At 49.3% G+C, this 21,419-nt stretch overlaps 1 protein-coding gene across 2 annotated transcripts; it reads right to left on the bottom strand.

Moving 5' to 3' along the window:
* Positions 1-1,218: 1,218 nt before the first annotated feature.
* On the bottom strand, positions 1,219-21,189 carry PRDM8 (PR/SET domain 8). Of its 2 annotated transcripts, none has more exons than XM_027597285.2 (6): positions 21,071-21,189; positions 8,928-9,177; positions 7,770-7,901; positions 5,279-5,499; positions 4,039-4,270; positions 1,219-3,625 (listed from the first exon to the last, which is right to left on the bottom strand). In XM_027597285.2, exons 4-6 carry the CDS (start codon positions 5,495-5,497, stop codon positions 1,989-1,991), a joined length of 2,088 nt encoding a protein of 695 aa, XP_027453086.1. In that variant the 5' UTR covers positions 5,498-5,499; positions 7,770-7,901; positions 8,928-9,177; positions 21,071-21,189; the 3' UTR covers positions 1,219-1,988. The 2 variants fall into 2 exon arrangements, with proteins under 2 accessions (XP_027453086.1, XP_027453085.1); XM_027597284.2 differs by lacking the exon at positions 21,071-21,189 and adding an exon at positions 20,410-20,735.
* Positions 21,190-21,419: the final 230 nt, after the last annotated feature.

Raw genomic sequence — 21,419 nt, 5'->3', positions numbered from 1 at the left:
ACTGTTGCCTAGGAAAACTGAGAGCAGCCCTCAGAGAAATGTGGCACAGAAAAGTCCTTAGATGATACAGGAGTCAACCTGCTTTTTCACCCAACAGGGGTCACACAGTGGACATATCTCTTTACCCTACCCCTGGTCTTTACTTGCTCCCTGCCCTAATCATAACTTGTTCTGTAGTCACCTTAAGCTAATAAGGCTTTCAGATCCTTTTAGAGGGGAAGCCATTGAATGTCTTCAATGAGACCGTGCAAGTTTCTCATTTCAGACTTTCTCACGGGTGTCCTCCTTCTGACATAGTGGAGGACTGACCAGATGTGGAGGACAAAGTGGGAAAGAGTACCTCCTGTGACAGATAAGCCAGGGTGGTGTCTGTTAGTAGAGCATTTCTAGAATGACTCTGAAGAGAATAGATTAAGTGCAGGCGACCCTGAGACCTAAAAGGTCATCATTTTTATGGTTTTGCACTTAATGGTTGCTGAACAACTTAACTAAGAATTGTTGTCAGTATATGAAGAGTTCAGAGAGACTTTTCATAAGAGGAAGATCAGGAAGGGGAGGAAAATTATCAGGTTCTTCTGTATCATAATGCTCTAGGACTGGCTTTTTTCCAGAGGCTGTGCAGCTGCCCAAGGCTTTAGAAAGAAGGCTGGGCTCAGCAATACATAGACTATCATGGTCATTTCACCTTGGTTTGTAAAGAAACTCCCCATGGGGTCTCTTAATGGATAATGACAGAATGCTGAAGGGTTCTAGAGCACAAGATACTCCTTCACGTAGGCATCACTCGTAGAATTAAAGTGGGCGATTCATCTGGCTTCTCTGATCAAGGCCTGAAAATTGTCTCTGGTCACTTGTGAAGATGCTGATTATCCTGCTGCTGAAAAAAAATGCTGACATCCCACTGACAGGTTAGCTTCATGGCAGACATCTTTGTCTGATTTGTCTTTTGATGAAGAAGCCCAAAACTTTCCAGCTAAAGGTTTTACAAACAATAATCAAACTTTATCTTCTCCCTTTTAGGTTCAATATTGGCTTAGAGTAAGTGAATGTAAGTGGGACAGGGTTTATTATCCCTCTCTTCTGCTATCTCTTCTCTTCTTTTCAGAGACTCAATGAAAATAGATGGTATCTACTCAAAGTGTAGCCCTTAGCTACACACACACACACACACACACACACAAAACCTTAAAAACACTTTTCAAATAATTGCTTTGAAGAAAATAGTCATTTATTGTCAAAGCATCCAACAATACCTGGATAATCTATAAAGTTTAATAAATCTTTCCAGGGATAAAAGAAACACATAACTATTCAGACTCCATTTCACTGGCACAAAATTACACTTTGTATTAAAAGGAAATACATATTTACATAATGATGACATTCTTCACTGAAGTCCATAATCATTTCATGATACATGCACTTCCCCCTGGAAACTTAAATTGAATGGTGACCCCTTTTTCTTCATTTTATTTATTTTTGTAAGAACACAAACTGTCATTAAGAAATGCAGAAACCATCTCACCCTCCTCCTTTACTTTATATCTAAAATAAATTTTGCCCTTACATATAATTATTACATCTAAACCGTAAGTGCTTAATAATTTAAGTAGAAACGTATGACAAATGCATCAATATGTTGCAATATATGACATTTTTAAAAATGTACCTTTGTTTTTGGAAAGTGAAAATGCGTGCATTCAAAAGAAAACCCCTTGAACAACCCACCCAAAAATCCACCATCCTGTCTTGTGTGTGTGTGTGCGTGTGTCTGTGTGTGTGTGTGTGTGTGTGTGTAATGTAGGTCGCAGGTAAACATGTAAATGAAAAGGTTGGGGGGGTGGTACGTGTATGTTTGAGTGTGTGTGTTTCTGTCTCTGGGTGCAACGTTTCAGGTCACAAGGAGGTGGTGGATGTCCTCGCGTGTTTTTCCTGCAGGTGGCTTGACTGTGAGTGTGCGCGCGTGGAAAGCTAGGGTCCTTTCCGTGTCAATTATGCGAGGTCATGTGCCTGGAGAGGTGGTGGCGCTCCCTGAAGGACTCATTGCAAATGGGGCACTTGAGTTTCTCCTCCCGCCGCCGCTTCACCAAGGGCTCCATCGCGTACTCCTTTTTGTGATGCGACCGCATGTGGTACACCAAGTCGGAGGTCATGCGGAAGGAGGCATTGCACTTGGCGCACCAGTTCTGCGCGGGCAGACACAGCGAGGTGAAGGAGGGCGGCAGCAGCGTGAGCGCAGAGGGCAGCTGCAACTGCAGGGGCCCCGCGGCCGCCGCCGCCGCCGCCGCCGCCGCCGCCGCGGAGCTCTTGGGCCAGAAGGCGGTGGCGTAGAGGAAGGGGTTCTGTTTGGGCAGGCCGCCGCCGCCGCCGCCGCCGCTCGGCAGGGCCCCGCAACCTCCGTTCAGGTCCGCGGCCCCCTGCAGCTTCACGGCCAGAGGGTCGGTGGCGGCTGGGTAGAGTCTGGTGGGGCCCACCCCGTCGCCGGGGTGGCACGGCTCGAGCGCGCTCAGCTTCTGGCCCAGCACCAGCGGGGACAGCTGTGAGAAGGAGCGCGCCGGCTGCGAGAAGGCGCTCTTGCGCTCGTCCGAGGCGGCACCCTGGCCGCCGCCCGCGCCGCCGGAGGCCCCCGCGCCCGCGCCGCCGCCCGCGCCGTTGCCGCCCGCGCCGCCCAGCTGCGGCACCGAAGTGAAGGCGCTGCCCCGCGCCGGGCTCCCGCCCTCCAGCCGGCTAGGCAGAGGGCCCCCAGGCCGCGGGGCCAGCAGCTTGTCGGCGCCTGCCGGCGAAGCGGCCACGGGCGTGGAGGAGCCGCCGCCGCCGCCGCCGCCACCGCCGCCGCCGCCGCCCGCGTCCTGGTCCTCGGCGGCCGCGCCCCCGCCGTCGGTGGCCGCGTCCTCCTGCAGACCGGCCGCTCGGGCCGCCTTCTTCACCTCCACGAAGGCGCTGCGCTTCGCCTCGCCCGTCTCGGGGCTGGGCGGCGCGAAAAGGCGGCCGTTCTCTTCCAGGCTGAAGTAGCTGCCCGAGGCGCGGTACTGCTGCGGCGTGCACACCAAGTCCTCCTTGGAGGCGGGCAGGGGCCGCTCGGCGAAGCGACCCCGTGCCCCCGCCAGTCCCACGCCGCCGCCCCCCTCCGCCGCCTCCTCCGGGAATTTCCTCTTCCCCTTGCCGCCGCCCGTGGCGTTGCCGTCGGGACTCAGCTCTGCCTCCTGGTGGCCGCCGCCGCCGCTGCCGAGGCTCCGGGCCGGGGAGCAGCTGTTGCCTCCCCCCGAGTTTTCGAGCTCCCGGGCCAGGTTGTGAAAGTCCGTGGAGGGCTTGGCGCCGCCGCAGCCGCCGCCAGCCGCAGGCTGGTTACTGCCCTCGGGGGAGGGGGCGGGGTAGTGGTGGATGGGGCCGGCTTTGCCGAACTTGGGGCCGGGGCCCAAGGGCGCCTCTTGCTGCTGCTGCTGCTGGTCCTTGCCCCCGCCCCCGCCCCCGTGATCCTTGGTGCCCACGCCGCCGCCTTGCTCTTCTTGGGGGCTGGCATCAGCGCTGTGAAGTCTCTTGGGGCAGCGGAAGCGCAGATGCGCCACATAGGGGAACTCAAACTGGAAACGTTGGCTGCATTCCAGGCATGTGTAAGGGGACGACCCTGCTTAGTGAGAAAACACCACACACACACACACACACACACACACACACGTACGCGCGCGCGCACACACGCACACCACATGATTACTAAGCATCGTCTCCAGACCAGTTTGCCATCACTCTCTTCACAAATCCACCTTCATCTCTCAGGACCTGAGCGCCTGAGAAAAGAGTATCCTGTCCGACCTGATCTAACTTCCCCTCCAAATCGGGGGGGGGTGCAGTAACCAAGCCAGTGTCCCCCGGTTTATTCTCATCTATCGGTCCCAGCTGCATTGCGGACTATACCTCCGAAGTTTCCCAGCAGACGCCCTAAGGGAGGAAAGGCGCCAGTGCGCCAGAGTGAGCCCCCGCCTCCCGCCGCGTCTCCCCCCGCTAGCGAAGGGCCCCGTCGCGGGTCGCGAGCCAACCTACCATTCATTTTGCTGTGGGATCTAGAGGGGCAGAGCAAGAGTAACTCAGTCAGTTCTTTCCCATACCAAACTAGTAACTCCTCGTCTTTGGCAATCCTGCGGAGAGAGCGGTAAAACAGCTGTCCGTTTTTTATATAGGCTTCAAGGTTCTGCTCTTCTTTATCTCTGGCTGACTGGACAAGTCGCAGCCACATGAGACCTTCTGAAGAACCATTTGCCGCTGAGGTGTCTACCTACAGTTTAGAAAAAAGGAAAGAATACAAGAAGGTAGGGGGGTGGGGGGAGGGAGACCCTTGTGAGAGAATGAAGCCAGAGGAACCAGGACCGTTTCCTTTTTGTTATTCTTTTCCGAAGAATTATCTGAGATCAAGATTAACCGTGACCCAAGTTGGCACCCATCTTTGTGTTTGTAACCAGCAGGCAAGATGACTGTCTTTTGAAACACTGTGTCAATCATATAGATTAAGCTGTGGTTTTCATATACTGGTTGAATATCAAATGGGGGAATTTCTCCTTACAATTCAAATCAGTATTAACCTCTTGAGAATTCACTTCTCAATTATCCCACATTACAAAACTGTGAGGAATTTTGTTTGCTTCGGAAGTTAAAAAGCAAGCTTAGATCTTAGAAACTATTCCGTGGCATTCATTCATCTTCCTAATTTTGCCTTAAACAATTAATAGATTTTCTTTGTAAAGAAAGAATAGAAAGTGGCAGGACTTATATCTTAAAACTCAAACATATGAATTTAATGATGTTTTCTTGTCAAGCCATTAACATTTTCATTAAATACAAATTCTGGGACTAGCTAGCTTCCTAGAAAGAGTAACCTTTAGAGGAAAAGAAGGCCTCCTAGGTTGGAACACAAATGCACCCAATACTTATAATAAAAGTCCTTACAGAAAGTACTTAGTATGCAGATAGGTTCCACCCTAGTTGAAATCTCCCGAAGAGTTAAGGAAGTTGTGTTCATCACCAGGAAAGCCCAGAACTGAGGCAGTGATTTAGATATACCTGGCATTCCAAATCAAATTTTGTCATTTATTCCAGAAATCAGTTGACAATAATTTGAGTTTAATATTCCTTTTCTATTTTTTTTTTTGGTGTGTAAAATAGGATGTCTTACATTATTTTACTTTCTACATTCAGAAACTATCTCAGCTTGTCATTAGAATGATCCTTGGTCAGTTTTCAACATGGGATTACCCTCATACCCAAGGCAGCACTGGCCAAGACTTACCCGGAAGATATAGGGAACTGTTCTCTTGTCCGTGGACTTGAGAGCTATGAAAGCTATGCTGTCATACAGGGAAGTATGGCTCAGGATGCAGGGACCGAATATAGCATTCTCAGGGATGTCGCAGGTGGTGTAAACACTGGTAAAAATATCTGTCAGGCATTGCTGGACAGCCTTGGCATCTCCATCCCAGATGCCTCGCTGGATGCCTGAATCCTCCATCACTGGTGACAGATACACAGGGTAAGGAAACAACTTATATTACTCCTTATTGACTCCTTTTGCCTCTATGAATCCAGGCAGAACATTTTAACTATAGACATATTTTTCTTGAATTTGCCTGATATTTTGCATAGCATTGATTTCAAAAATAAAACCAGTGGCAGATTAAATCTGGCATATTTTGGAAAATGCCAACTGAGGAGTACTCCGCCCCCCCCCCACCCCGCGCCTTCTAAAGATAATTGGAATCGTGGGATCTCAGAGTGGACCGCTTTTGAGAAGGACAACAGAGCTAGGAAAGACAGTTTTTTTGCATTACCTTGGGGGACAGGATTTGGGGGATAAAGGTGGGGGAACAAGAGGATTTCTTTTTTTACTAGCCTATAGACTTTTCCCGACTGAAAGAAACTTCCAACCCTTGGGAGAAAGCTCCTCTCCTCTCTTCTTATGTATTGAACTGGGTGCCCAGGAGTTGATTTTTTCTTTCTTCCAAAGAGGGGAGCAGCCTTAGTGAGCAGGCAGAGACAGCCGAGCATGGCGAATGGATTTCAAGTTGAATGTCAGGGCCACTGATTCTGTGTCAGCTAACCTTTCTCTGCAGCCTACAAGAGGGGACGTATGTCTGTTCATTACCATAATCCAACACTGTCCCTCCGAGGCTTTAATTAAAAGCAGCAAGCGGAGGTAATTATTTTTTTCTCGACATGCTTATTTATGGATGAGGGTGAATCCCAGTTACCTTGTTATACAAGGGGGTGGATTGAGTTGCATGTGCCTCATGAAGTGAGCAGGTACAGGGCAGGCCTGAAGTGTCCCCTGATTGAAATACTGCAGGTGTAGTGACTGGTGAATTCTCACTCCCCCAGATATGACCCTGTTTGGGCAAGAGGGGGCAGCCCCACTTGGGTAGACCTCTGTGGGCTCTCTGACTGTTTAATCCACAGCAATTTAGAAAGTTTAATACCCTGATGGAGGGCTCTATTAAGCTATCATGAAGAGACATTTTCCTTCCTATGCCACTGGACACCCCTACAAAACTTGTCATTTAAAAAAAAAAACAAAGCAGGTATTCAAATTTTAAACTGGCTTTGAACTAACTGCATTGTTAGCTCTGACTGATTAAAAGATTCCCCCAAGTTGGATTTTCCCTATAACGTCGCCATAGGCAGTAATTTATGAACGCTTTGTATAATTTAAGTAGCAGGAAAGAGTAGACCTAATTCTTTTCCTGAGAAGCTGTTCATTATGGAATAATATTAGTAATGTCCATTTTTATCTTAATGCCTATTAACCAATTAATCTTGCAAATGTGATTACAAGGTAGAGCTTCTTTTTTCCCCCCCTTTCCCCCCCTTTCTAGCTAACAGAGCATGAAACTTTGGTCAGCCTCTTTTTCCATTCACTCTGCTACATCCTCCAAATGTCAAGTATTAGGCTGTTTCTGCCAGACAGAAATAAGAGGAAATATCCATAAAGTAGAAACTTACTTTACTATATTACAGCATCTGTCTCTGGGTATTTGTACCCCACACAAGGTAGCTTTCTGATCTCTAATTGCAAATTTAAATACGTTGAAAAAAAAAAAAAACCTTCAGAATCTCTCATCTCCTTTTCAACGGAATCCTATTCTCTCCTTTTCAGTTTCCTCAATTCAGCGTTTTATGCCTCAATTTCTCTCTTCCCTTTAAAAGTCTCTTTCACACAGGCGTTTCATTGTGCCGGGAGGTCGCCCCGTCACTTCGGGCAACAGCAGGGACGCAATCATTAAAATGCAGTTCTACCTAACAATACGGTGAAAAGATCCTTGCTACGCCGCGCTAATAGGGGTTCGCGTCGCCGCGGCGGCCGCCACGAGCTGGCCACAATAACGGCTGGGCGAGAGCTTGGGTTCGCCCGCCGGCGTGCGGTCGCCTCCGCCACCCAGCCCTTCCGAGCTCTGCAGCCTGCTCTAGGCCCCAGCTCCCGTCGCCCGGGGGATCCTCCCCAGAGCCCGCGGGGATCGCCGAGAGCGCGTCGCTGCAGCCGGCCGCTCGCCCTCCCCGTAGGCAGGCATTGTCTGGCGGCCGCGCGCTCCCCAGTCGCTTGCTTCTCCCGCAAAGTGATCCCCACCCGCTCCTCCCTTTGTATAATCTTATTGCCAGTAGAGATGCCCTCAACAATTATGTTTCCCTCTCTTCTGGTGGATGACGAGACGGACGACATAAATTTCCACTCTCCCTACCAAACCTGCCTTCCTCCCCATCCCCCTCCCACATCTAAGCACAAGACTTACCAGGAATAAGGTCAGGAACGAATCGCCCAAATAAGGCCACCTGGAACCGGGAGATGGAATCGAGTGGTTTCTTTTGCCTATTGTATCAGTGCATTTCCATGTCAAGAGGTGTTGCTCTGTGGTAGGCTATGCCTAAAGAGGGGGGAGAGAGAGAGAGAGAGAGAGAGAGATGGAGAGATAGGGTGAGAGAGATGAGGAGAGAGTAAGAGGGGAGAGCGAGAGAGCGAGAGCAAGACAGCGAGAGCGCGCGGAGAGAGTTGTACAGATGGACCCGATGCAGTGACTGACTGGCACGCAGACACACACTTTTTGTTTGCTGCACATAATCTGCCCAATGACGCGTGACAGCCCACGTCCCCTCCCTTTAACTCTTTGCTGGGCTGGGCGCTCCCTTCGGCGCCGCCTGCCTCGCAGCGGTCTCTCTGGCCTGCCCGCGCCCCGCAGGTCCTGGGCACCTTCCCCAAGTGGCAAAGCCTCTCTGAGCGCGGCCCGGCCCGCCTCCTCCTAAATTAGCTTCGGCCCGCTGGGACTGTGAGGAGGGAAAAATCAGTTTCGGGGTCGGAAAGGGAAGTACCAAAAGAACTGGAGCGGGCTTTTCTCCGTTTCTCTCGGCACTTGGGGAACCTCTGGCAGAGAGCTGGCCACCCAGCGCGCGCACGGAGCCCGCGCGCACTTCCCGAGTCCGAGTTCAGTAAAAGGGTGGGGGGTTGCGGATTAGCCCCTGGGGATTCCCTGGCCATTGAGCGCCCGCTGATTTGCTCAGCTAGTTCCCTGAGGGTGATAAACCGGCGCCCGCTCTCTCTTGGAGCGCTCACCCTACCAAGCCTTTCCGAGCAAGATTCAGAAAGGATGCGCTTCGGTGAGAACTTGGCTCAGTCTTCCCGGGGACCCAGAGATGGGGTGAGGAGGATGGAGCGAGGACGCCGCCAGACCACGGCAAGGGATTTACTGGGGTCATCTGGTCCCAGAACTCGAGCACCTGGGCAGGGGAAGGGTGAGGGGAGATCGGTGGGAAGAACCCCGGTTACTAGACTCAAGATGTTCCTGCCTTTCCGGTCTCTGCCTGGCGCGTTTTTCGTAGTCCCCGAGGGGGTCCCATGTTGCGGGCGGCCCGTATTCTAAGACCTCGGAGGGGGTAGTCAAAGTAAAAATTATTACCAAGATGGGCTCCGGAGAGCAATTTACATCCAGCCGGTGGTGGAAGAGCGGTTGGGGTTGCCGCGGTGGTCTCGGGAGCCTCGTTTGTGCGCTAAGCCACTTAGAGGCGCTGGCTTGCCCCTCCAGTGCCGCAGCTGATGCTAATGACTTGAGGACTTTAACAGCCTGAAAGTTGACTCCTTCAACAGGGGCCGCAATACATTTTCGCTGGGGATCTCTGGGTTCTTCTTCGCCTTTCAACTCTCAACTCCTATGGGAAGAAAGACCTTTGAGTGTATAGACGGCTCCACTGTCTCAGCCCCACCCACAACACCGCTACTTTGAAGAGGACAATCTGTTAGCTTCAGGATAAATCGGATTGTGTCGTCGGTTGAAGTGGACCGAGCAGAACCATGACTTAAGGAGGAGACAGTCTCGTTTTTATCCAGTGTTAAAATAAGGTAAGTGGTTTGGGGGTTGGCAAAGAACAGCTTAAAAGGAAAAGGTGCTTACAGTGTTGGTTTCATCCGCTCACGACTGTGAGATCTCCCTCCGGAACCCAGTGGGGCAACAAGGAGCGCCCGCAGTCCAAGGAGGCCAGGGAAGGATTTTGCTGAGCAGAAATAAAGATGTGGGAGTAATTTTCCACTACGTGAGTTCTCTTCTTGATCTCTCTCTCTCCCTCTCTTCTCTCTCTGCCTCCTTCCCTCCATTTTCACCTGGCCTTGGTTAGCTCCCTCCTCCCCACGTAAGTTCTAAGTTTTTCTGGTCAGACGGAGCTGCTGCCTCGGTTTAAATCGGGACTCGGCAAAAGAAGGGTTGCAAAATCCCTATAAATGAATTTCCCCCTCATTTCCAGGTTAGCTACTAAATTTTCAAAGCTTCTTAAGCTGAAAAAGCTTCTTTCACCTTAACCTATCATTTCTCTTATGCATGTGTGAACACTTTTAAACAGTTTGGCAAAGGGCAACTCTGACCAAAGCTAAATGCTGAGGACTCTCACATGTCTGTATATAAGAATCTTCTAGTGTTTTGGCCATTAGTTGTCTTATGACTGGATGCTTCATTCATACAACCCTACTCTCTCTCACACACAAGAGAGCATCCTCCCCCCACCCCGCTTCTTTAAAGAAAAGGTGAGAGAATTAGAAATGTCAAAAGAATTGCCTCAAACATCTGAAAAATAACAAGCAGGGATGAAGAATCGTGGTCACTTAAGTAAATTCAGAGAAGAAAAGGAAAAAGAAAGGGCAGGAGAGGCACAGGTGTAAACAACAGCAAGTTAAGATAAAGAATTAGCCATAAGACAGTTGTGGTCCTTCAGAAACTATAGCGTGATAAAGCGACGTGTGTGTGTGCGCGCGCGCGCGCGCGCGCGCTCGCAGTGCCCCTGACTCTAATTCCATTAAACTGTTGAACAGAGCAATCCTTAAAGTCTTCTTTTGCTGTTATTTAGAAAAGTTTGCCTTTCCCAGAAAAAGTCATCTGTCTATTCAAGCCACTTAAAAAAATCCTCCTACATATTGTAAATACAAAAGCATCCACTTCAGGGTGTGGGCATTTAGATAACCTTAAACTCTAAATGGAACACATTTTTTCTTTCCCCTGGCCTTTCTTTTCTTAAATATACAGGACATTTAGACTATGTCTCCTTTGAAGTTCTGAAACCTAGACTCCAGTTTGTATAAAATAAAAAATGCTTCTGATACTTAAGTTGGGGGTGGGGGAGTTTGACCTTCCAAATTCCAAGACAGAAAATAGCTAAGATTCAATACATCAATGAAGGGAGAGATGTATGGAGAATCTGACCATCAGATATTTACTCTCAGTTTCTCTTTTCTGCCCTCTACTTAAGATTTCCCCTGCTGATTTCAGGCAAAAATCCCCAAATAAAAGAATTTCTAACATGCTATGAATCCAACCAACTCTTTGTCTTATGTATTGAATGACTGCTATAACAAAAAACAAATATGGGTAAGATTAAGCCTGACATTCCTACTTTGAGGGTTTTTGAGTATTTTAAGTGATGCACATTTTGCTTGGTAATATAAATGGTCTTAATGACAATTATTAATAGGATGTAAAGAAGAACCTACTAAAATTACTTTTATTTCCCTAGAAATTTATGGGATAAAATGGTGCATAAACTACTTTGAAATCACTCTGCATTATTACTTACTGGAATTCACTGATACTAAATGAAGGATTGAGGCATTTATTCAGTTTCAACCAGTACTATAAAAATGCATCTCAGTCAATAGTTGTGTCTAATTCACATGGAACAATGGGTTTATATTTGGAGGACTTTTCCATGGGATTTTATTTCCAATTAAATGATTAGAGAGATAACAATGAAGAGTGAAGGTACGTTCACCTTGCTCCCTTTAGCAAGGCTTTGTGCAGTTATGGTGAAAAATACACATGTAGACAACTGCAGTATTGTTTTGGAAGAGAAGGCTGGAGAGAGGTTGATGAATGATTCCCGAGGTGGTGCCTTTTATGAACTAAGTGAGAGGGTGGAGAAAGGGGAAGAAAGGAAATCTGATTCCTAGTGAGTATTAGGATGGAAATGTCCTTTTTCCTCCCAGGGTAGAGAAGTGGGGCCCAAAATACTTCAGCTTCTGTGATAGGAGGCTGGTGAAGTCTCTAAGAATAACTCACTTAGAAGAATTATTACCCTTTAAGAATGAAAACACATTGTTTCTCTTTCTCTCTTCCTTTCCAGGTCCTGGTTCATCCCCTTCTAATCCTACCTCCAAAGCACTACACCAGCAAAGCCTCAGTTGTCCAATTAAAAAAAAAAATCAATTCATGGTGAAAGGGAGAATACACTGGAAGACAAGAGGATGGCCAATGAAACAGTGTGTGGAAACTTTTTCCTAAGCTTATCAATGTCACATAGGGAGGTCTCAGGACAGGGCTGCGAGGGCTGGGGGAGATAAAGAATGGAACTTCACAGTGGGGTATTGCATTGCACAGCCTCACCTTGGACTTGGAAACTGTCTAAGGGATAACTTAGAGACAAGAAGAGGCAGACTTGCTGAGCTGGAAAAAGTTTACAGGGATTGGGGGGCACTTTGTTTTTTATAAGTGTACATGGTAATCTCAGTTTGGGTCTATTCCTTGCGTAAGTATTACAGTTGTTCATCAGGTGATAAATGAAGGTTTCCCAGGTTGGTCCTGGCATAGCCAGACCCTCAAAGGATGGATAATTTTGTAGCCTGGGAGAAGGGACTCCTGTTCAGGGATCATTACTCCTGACTCACACTGTTCTTGTTTCAGCTTTTCCTGTTTCTCAATAAATGGTAGCTGTTTTTAATGCTGCTTCTATACTACAACTATTGTCATTATGATTATAACCTACCTTTCTCAAGTTTATAACCTTCTCTGTGAGGGATCTCAAGTTCCACTCACCTTTCTTTTTGGGAGTTCAGCTGTGAGCTGAATAATCTTTGAGGACTTTGTGTAATTCATTTCCTCTCCTGGATATGAGTTGTAGTTAACTGGCTTAATGGTTTTTGAGTATGACTTCTAGCAGGGCTAGCAAACTGATGTGATATTGAAGACAACTACCACAAATATGAAATCAACACCTCATGCTCACCTGTGTGAGTGTGACTTGTGGACCAGATCCAATATCCAGCATCCTGACCCCTTAGATTCTCCCAGCTTTGATACCACTCTCCATACAATATCTAGAGAGCTGGCGGGGAATATCGTGGTTTTGTCAAATCTGTGGGTTATGATATCCTTCCCAGACTCAGACACCACAGCCCTTGAATAGGTCTCAGCAGGAGGAGTAAGGTGGACAGAAGGAAATGTAAGCAGGGCCACAGTCAGCCACTCAGAACTTCCTCACCCCCTGGGCCAGGCTTTCCAGGCAAACTGAGGATGAAGGGCTGTCCAGTAGTCTCAAATGGGAGAGAGCATCAGATTTAGAAAGACTGTGTCTAGGCCTTGGGAGTGTCACTAAGTTGAGAGGTTCACAACCAGGAGAAGGGACATTATCCCAATAGTACTTGAGTTCCACCTCTTTTTCTCTCTGTTTTAGGCTGTGTATAATTCCTGAGTTAAAAAGACAGGTGCTGATTGACATACATTGGATTCATAATAGGGAGATTACATAGCATCTGATCCCAGCTAGTTCTCTGAGGTATGGACTTTGATTTTAAGTTGGGCTGCTGGGGGATGAGCAGCATAACGCACTCCTCTCCTGGGAAGGGGGGGTCTAGGCAGAATGCACACATGCCCAGGACTTTCTAGCTTGGAATCTGTCCATGGCATTTGTTCCTGAAGGATTTATCTGATTTTCTCTAAGGAAAAGGGAGACAAAAAAGAAAAAAAAAAAACATGAAAAGGATTTGGGGAATAGATATCAATCAGTAACCACAACAGCAGCGATTCATATTGCTTTGTTAGAGCCTTGAAAATATAGTTTGATTTCTTCACAAATTATGCTCTCATACCTAAACTGCTCCCTTGGTCATATCACATATTGGACTCTTTGAGTGAAAACCATCTTTCATGATTTCAATTCAAATGAACTGCAGGTGTTTCACGATTTAATCCAGGCATATTAATTCAGCATCGATGAGGGAATGTCTCCCCAAGCATCATATGGAAAGCCTATAGCTTTTAGTAGATTTTCATAAGCACTTAAAAACTACCAATGTAAGTCTTTCTTCAATTATAATAGTTGAAAAAGTGGTCTCTCAGGGAATTCAAAGATCAACTTGTCACAAACAACAGTAACTGCATGACAACTATAAACAGTACTACTGTATATACATTACAAAATGTCAGAAATAACAGGTAAGGAGATTGAAAGTTACACTTGTTCTCTTGAACTTGCTGACTGAAAAACCAGTTCCCAGATTGACTTGATAGTCTTCTGGTAATTTAATATAAAGGTAACAAAGATATAATTCATAATCTCCTCTAAAATTCTGAGGAAAATTCATATTTTAAAAAATAAATATCCAGAAGTATCAAACAAATTATTCACAAAGTCCCAAGAAAAATAAACATGTTGAATATGACCTGGATGTTGAGATTTCCTGAAGGCCTAAAATTCAGTTTAGGTCTGAACAATTTTTATACCTAATCAGATATGGTCCTTTTGTGTGTGTGTGTGTGTGTGTGTGTGTGTGTGTGTGTGTGTGTGTGTGTGTGTTTACACAGGTTGGGAGTGAATACTGTTGAGGGTAGCAATTTAAAAAAACTTTCAGGATTGTCATTTTTCTTGGTTCCATGTTCACAGAGTAGTCAGTGCTCCCTGTTGCATATTTTCATGTAGGATGGTTTTGAGAAAATAGCCTGTGTGAAGTCCTATAGAAGAGCAATTGTTCCTGGAGGAGCAAAGCTGAATAGAGTTCTAAAGAATATATTTCCCACAGGATCTGAGTATCTACTACCTTCTATGTGTGATCAGATGCCTCATAGCATAATCTACATTCTAGACTCAGTTTACCTGGGTCCCTAGGAAGTTAATGTTTCCAGACAAGTGGGAATCATCTGAATGTGTGAAAATATCTTGAGGAAGTCAATGTACTGAGAGTGTAGCTGTTTCCATTCTTATGTCTGCTATAGGCAGATAGTTTCTGATGTCTGGAGTCCCTGGTGTTGATGTCTCAGTAAAGAGCTCAGCGACAGAGCTAAGAGTGCAGAGAAGGCCAAATGACAGAGATGGGCTTCATTGTGGGGCTAACGAGGTCTCCCTGAGACTTAGGAGGTCACTACCCCCACAGTACCGGGAAGGGCAGGTACAGCTCCCACTACGTTTGGGATGAGTCACCAAAGAGTATACAGCCCCAACACTGGATGGGACCTGGGAAGAACGAGACTTGCCACCTTCACTGGGGGTGTCTCTTTTAGAAGCAGTCAGCGCAAACTCTGAACGTGGGGGCCAGAAGAGACCACGCGGTGTGCTAGGTGTGCTCCCCATACGCCCTGGACTAAGCAGGGAGGAAGCACCACGTTTTCCACGTTCTCCAGCCTCCTGCCGCCTCCCTGGAATTATTGCCAACTCTTGTCTCCTGCTAGGCGCCGCGGGCAGAAAGGCGTCCTGAAGTCTGGGCTTGAGGGAGAAGCAGTGCTCTTTTTACCACTGCCACCACCCTCCTCGCCACCCCCTTCACAGTCCTCCTGCAGTAGGTCTCCTCCGCCGCCTGGTTTTCAGAGTCATGGGCTTATGTTCTCACCTCTTACGGGCTGGGTTGCCAGTGACCTCGCCCAGCCTTGGTTTTCCTCCTCAGCAAACTAAGGCTGGAAAGGGCTGCCTCCCGGGTCGGGTCGCGGTGAGGACTGAGAACGAGGGTGAACGCGTTTTGGAAAGCCAATTCCTGAGCAGATGGTAAGGGATTACTTCCGAGAGCCGGGGTTAGTTTCATTGCAGCCTTGGACATCCCAGAGAGGTCTCAGTGCCTCTATTAAGGAGCCTTCTTCTGACTCAGATGTCTGGAGAACTGACCGAAGAAGGACCTACAACTCAGGTTCAGGCCCCACCTCCACCAGGGGCACGAAACTCCCCGGGTTTGAATCCTAACCCCTGACTTTGGGCAGGTAATTTAACCGGTCTGTGCTTCAGGCCTTCATCTGAGAACCGGGAGTGGTAAAGGAAATTCTCCCCGTAAAGTTATTGTGAGGGGTGAGGTGATATTTAGCGAGTGCAGAGAACAATGCCTGGTACATAGTAAACAGCTCTTTCAGTGCTGGCTATGGCTACTGTTAGTGACATTGCCTTCGCTTCCTTTTTAGAAAATTTGGGAATTGTATTGTGCACCCGCATTCGAAGCCACTCAGTGAAGGCTAAAGGATTTCTCGAAGTTTCTAGGGAAACCAGAAGGAGGTACTGGATGATAAAGGAGGCAGGAGCAATCCGTTCAGGTGTTCAGCGATCCCTTCTACTGCCAAAGGAAGGGCCCGAATGTTCCAAGCACAGGCGGCAATCCCCGTTCCCTCCTCCCCTCTGTATTTCGGAAGAGGTAGTTTTGTGCCGGGAGGCCTATTAGACTTCTATCCCTCTTCCGCCAGGGAGTCCTTCCGTTAGAACTGATAGCGGCGCCACGTTGGAAACGCCGGTTAGTCAGGGCAGCAAGGGCTGGGTTGTGCGACCCCATACGTAGGACAAGGAGCATGTGAATGCCTCGCTGGTTAATTCAAGGGCTGTGGCCAGAAAGCCAAAGTCTGGGTGGCCAGGGAAACCTGGGGAACCAGGCCGCCGGCCCTGACCAGGGCTCAGGGCCTCCGAGCCGCGCTGCCCCTCCTCTCCCTCGAAGGGCGGCGGCTCCGCAGCGGGAGGCCCCGGGTTCGAGTGGGAAGCTCCGGCCCTCCCCTACACACCCGGCGGGAAGGTGCCCTGCTGCCCTGGAACTTCGAGCAGCGCGTGCTCCCACTCCGACTATCTCCTGGCCCCGCCCCCGACGCCCGCACGCGGGCTGCGCGCGGAGCATTGTGGGCCGCACGGCCGACGGAGCCCCTATCCGGGCCAGGGCTGCGGGGCTGAGCTTCCTACCCGGGCCGCACGCGGCTTTTGGCGCAGCCGCAGCCCGGAGCGGGCGCTTTGTGTTCGCCGCACGCCTACAGCCTCAAACTCTGCGAAATCTCCCGCCCAGGCAAGTTCCCGGCCTCAGAGGTCAGCTGTGGCCTCCTTATTGCTCTTTCTTGTGAAGGATCCGAGAGGCAGTGGTTAAGAGCCCGGAATTTGGGATCCTAAACACTTATGTTTGAACCCCAGATCTGCAATCTACTAGCTGTGTGTCTTTGAGCAAATCACCCAACCTCTCTGAACTTTAGTTTCTTCACTTGTAAAATAGCAAAAACAACATTTATCTCATAGGGTGGCTATGGATATTGCAAGAGCAAGCCTGGGTTCAGATCCCAGCTGGACTACTTGCTTGGGTTAGTTAGCCTCTCTGTGCTTCTGTTTTCTGTGAAGAAAGGGGATCTGTGAACTAGAGAGAATAGTGTTTGGCTCAGAGGGTCATAATTAAATGCGATAAGCCTGGCAGAGCATTCAGCCTAGCACACAGTAAGAGCCCAAAAAGTTAATTATTTAAGGTATCTCAGTGCCTGCCACTTTGAAATCTAGGTAAATGTAATTTATAAGTCCTGGTTTTTCTGCTCCACTTTTTCTCCTCTTCAGAGAGAAACAATGCACAAGGGTGTGCGTGGCTATGTGGGGTGATAGTGCCTGCAGAATTGGGAAGAACTAGCTTGTGGCAGAAAGTTAGACGACACTTCCCGAAGCTGCATGCCTTTCCTTCTATCTAGCCTTTCCTCTTCAGTTTCTAGGGACAAGGTAAAAGAATAGGAAAGGCAGGGAAAAGGAGCTTAGAACATGAAAGATTCTGAACAAATGTTTCTTTACTAGAAAATGTCATTTCAATATTAAGGAGACAAGGAGTCTGTATGTGGAATAGGGGACCTAGGATTGGAATTGGCTTCCATGTCTCTGTGCCTGGCTGCCAGTACCTGGCTCCCAATGTTGGGAGTATTTCGGTGTCTTTAGTCATGGCCCCTGGGAGGGGAAGATCTAAGGGAAGAGATGGAAGAGAGGGTGGCACTGCTCTAGGGAACAGGTTTTGGGAATAGGAGGAGCAAGGGGGTGCAGCCCTCTGCATATGGAGAAGGGATACATTCCTGCAACAGATGTAGGGCATATCTGACTCAAGAGAAGTAAAACTTAGGTGAGGGGAAGAAAAGAGAAAACATGCAAGGATCAATTATCTTGGGGTGAATTGGACCTTCAGTGGAGTGTTGGAATCTGTATATTCTCCAAAGCTTGAAAATTCAATTAGGAGTCCAAAAACTGACAGTCACAGACATCCCTTAATCATCCTTGCAGCCCAGACCCTTTCAGAGTAGAGGAGCATACCCGCATCACCATATGCCTCATCAGGGCCCCACTCCTTCAATACCAGTGACCTTCTCTGATTTTTCGGATGGGAGCATTTACATCCCTTTTTGTTCTCTACAGATAATAGGATAATGGAGGATGATGTTTTACCCAGCAACTAACAGGACATCCGGGAAAACATGGCCCCAGACAGCATTCAAGACCGTACCCTTCTGCTTTTTCCCTGAGGGCAGAGAATGCTGATGCAGCAATGGTCACCTAAGGTATTCCATAAACTTCTGGCTCTTAGTCTGCTCTCCTCTCAGACTCTGACTAAAAAGTGCTGTTAGCAGAAAAGAGAATAAAATAAAACTAATACCTCGGTGTTTCCATCCCCCCCCCCACCAGCAAAAGAGACAACTGGTGAGAAGGAGCCACAACTTGGAAAAGATTTATTTTTCCTGGCCATAAATCTCACCCCCTTGTTCCTCTGCCCAGTGAAGCATGATAAAGTCCTTTTCCATAAAGTATTCAGTATTAGAGCCACAAAGCTCCCCCAATCAGTAGCCATCTGCTTCTACCATAACTGCTGCTCCCGAAGCAGGGAAAGCAGCAGCAGAGAAAGGGCACCACTGTTAGGCTGCTGGACAAATGAGGAGACTGAATAGCTTTGGTTTTCCTTGTGTATCTGTATCTATAGAGACAGGAGAAGAAAGGCCGCATTATATTGATACAACAATTGTAAAACAAAACACGGAAGAGGCATCTAAAGGGCAGTATCGCATGCATCAGGGGTCCCCAGATAAAAGGGGAGCTAACAGATTTATAGAAACCTTTAATTGGTTTTCAATTGAAAGCTAAAGAGGCTGGAGCGAAGCTGTGAAGAGTGGCAAAGTGCCCTCCTTCAGCCGTCTGGGAGGCATGATCGATTTCATGGAGGGAGAAAAACAATACGGAACCATCCTGCACCTCTTCCGAGAGCAGAGAGCAACTCCGTGTTACAAAATTTCTCCTTGGCCAGGGAGTTATGATATGATCATAATAACAGAGTCTCTCAATCTCTCTTTTTCTTTCTCTCTCCCCCCCTCCCTTCCTTCTCCCCTTCCTCTCACTCTCCCTCAGACTAGTAGGCAAGTGGAGAGGGAAGGAAAGGATGCAAAAGTAAATCTAACTCTCCATCCCCGGAAGAAATAGACCCCAGCCTAAAAACACCCGGCTTTAAATCTGTTCATCTGCCAGGAGGGAGGCCTCTTTGACAGAAATAGGAGTCCCATCCTCCCCACCCAGATCCTTTCCTCTCTTTTTTTCTAGACTCAAACAGGAAAAGCTAAAAATCACCGGAGACTCTACACTTAGTACAGTGAGAAGTCTTTGCTTGCGCCCACTGGGGTTATTTCAGAGCAGACACTCCACTCAGCGCGCACCCAGCGCCTTTTCTCAACCCCTTCCTGCGCAGCCGGCGGCGGCCCCCACCAGGCTTGATTGGCAGTGCCCACCCACAGCGCCCCGTCTGTCTGTCTGTATGTCAGTCCGTAACGCTAATTTATAGGCCCGACCCTCCTTTGTCTTTATCGATTTCCTATTTAATCACAGATAAAAGGCAATGGTGCAAATTACGATTATGAAAGACTAGAAGATGGTTTTGAACAAAATGGGAGAAGGGAAATATGATTAATTGAACATGATAGTGAAATCTCAAATGTGAGGAACAGGCCTCAGGGGGGGCAAGTGCTGAGTGCCCTGGGTGGGCCCCTCTGCTTCTCCTAGCGCCTTCATAAGGAGGCATCCCCCCAGATGAGATCACTTGGGTCCCAAGCCTGCAGAGGAGAGAGAACTGGGTTTCCTCTCAGGCTCCCAACCTCGCTAGGTGCCTGCCACCCAGCTCACTCTCCCTTGCCCCTCTCACCGCCCCCCACTCTGCTGCAGCCCCTGCAGAATTTCAGGACCCCTGGCCAGTGATTCCATTCCCCAACAGGTGCACCTTTTGGCTGAAGTGCACCCCATTATTGCATTAATGCACCACAAGTCTCTCACAGTTTTCCTGTCTTTGAACATTCCTCTAGTGAGTCTAACTCTTCGTGAAATTGCAGGAAAACAAGTCTAGTAGGTCAGAGATTGTATTTGTTCGTGTAAGGGATTAATAAAGCCCCTTTCTGATGCTGCTTTCCAGAATTACATTCGGGATTAAAAAGCAGACACGGCACGGGCACACATTTTGCATTCACTGGTAGTTGTGATTAATGTTTCTGAGGGGATTTGTGCTGGGAGCTTACGGGAACGTGCTCTCGGGGGTCTAATGCCCAAGGGCTGCGGCGCAGCGGTGAGCAGAGGGTCTGTGGGCACGCGCCAGAACACGGGGGATTAAAGAGGACCTCAGATGGGCGCCGATGCCAGGCGCGGTGGCCTTTTAGTGCTTCCCTCGCGCCCCCTTCCCCCGCACCCAGGAGAACTGCTTTGGAGGAGAAAGCAGTGAGAACTGTCCCGAGAGACAGACTTTTGGTTTTTAGGATATGTGTAAGGGGAAGATGCCCCTGAGTGGTCCGACTTTTGGGTGGAAGAAAGAGGCTTAGTACCTAAGGCTCTGAGCTTAATACATGCATCCTCCAAGAGGAATCAATTCCGAACTACCTGTTCAGGGGAAGCGCTGCTCCCGAACGCGTCACTCACCGGCAAATAAAGAGTCGCCGGCCCCTGGCCCGTAAGAGAGTGAGCACAACCCCGCGAGCCGCCAGTCTCAGGGCTGCTTACTCGGCACTCAGAGAAGCATCTGTGGAGAGGAGCCGGAGCCTAGGCCTGAGATCCATTCCCCTTCCATCATCCCCCGGTGGGCAGACAAACCCTGAGCCAGTGAAGGGATGAGGGAAGGAGAGGCAAGTTCCAGAATGATAGGAGGGAGGCGGAGGGTAGGAAGGGAACCTGGCAAGCAAGAAAAAAAGGGAAGCAAATAGAAAATGAGAGAGAGGGGTAGGAAGAAGAGAGGAGAAACGGGGAAGGAAGTGGTCACAGCTGGTGGGCATTACCGTTCTCTAGCAGAAGGGGGCACCCTTCCGGCCAAAGCAGCCTCCCACTGGGCTGCGGGCGGGATCCCCTGCAAAGCCCGCCCTACAGCCCCGGCTCGGGGGAGCTGGGCGCCCCCTCCTGGCGGCTGCGCAGCCGCTCCCCGCGCTCCCGCGGGTGCTCCGGCCCAGCTACTGCTCCGCCTGCAGCGCCGGGTACTGGAAGGTGGTGAGGGAAGGAAGGTCAGGGGACAGTGAGGGGGTGTGAGGGCGCTATGAAACTGGTCAGGCTCTCCCTTCTTTCCCTGCACCCTCCGACTCGGCTTCCTCACCTGGGGCCTGCAGGGCTCCTTCCCCGTGCGCACAGCTCCTGCGTGCCCCTCGGCTGCCGGGCTCCTGCCCCTATCAGAGCCGGTGGACGAGCCTGCCCTCTTCGCAGAGCGGTCCGTCCCGGTCTCTGCCGCAGCAGCTGGGAGGGAGGGAGGGAGCGACCGCCGGCTGCTGCTGGGCGGTGTCTGGGGGCCTCGAGCCCAACGCGAGGAGCCGCCATCTGGAGCCTCGGCAGCGGGCGGGGTGCGGATGCAAGGGAAGGGGCCTGGCGGCTCAGCCCAAAGGGGGCAAAGGACCGGGGTCTGCGGCGCGGGAGCGGCCCGAGTGCTTGAGTGTGTGTGAGAGTGGGTG

Source organism: Zalophus californianus, chromosome 2, assembly GCF_009762305.2.
Source record: "Zalophus californianus isolate mZalCal1 chromosome 2, mZalCal1.pri.v2, whole genome shotgun sequence".
In the NCBI taxonomy this organism is placed as follows: domain Eukaryota; kingdom Metazoa; phylum Chordata; class Mammalia; order Carnivora; family Otariidae; genus Zalophus; species Zalophus californianus.
This window is presented reverse-complemented; position numbering and strand designations above follow the sequence as displayed.

Excerpts from the sequence above, each read along its gene's own strand:
- PRDM8 (XM_027597285.2), bottom strand. The coding sequence starts at position 5,497 with ATGGAGGATTCAGGCATCCAGCGAGGCATCTGGGATGGAGATGCCAAG. Across the intron at positions 4,271-5,278 it reads CAGTTCCCTATATCTTCCGG|GTAGACACCTCAGCGGCAAA; the intron begins GTAAGTCTTGGC and ends TCTAAACTGTAG. Across the intron at positions 3,626-4,038 it reads ATCCCACAGCAAAATGAATG|GGTCGTCCCCTTACACATGC; the intron begins GTAGGTTGGCTC and ends CTCACTAAGCAG.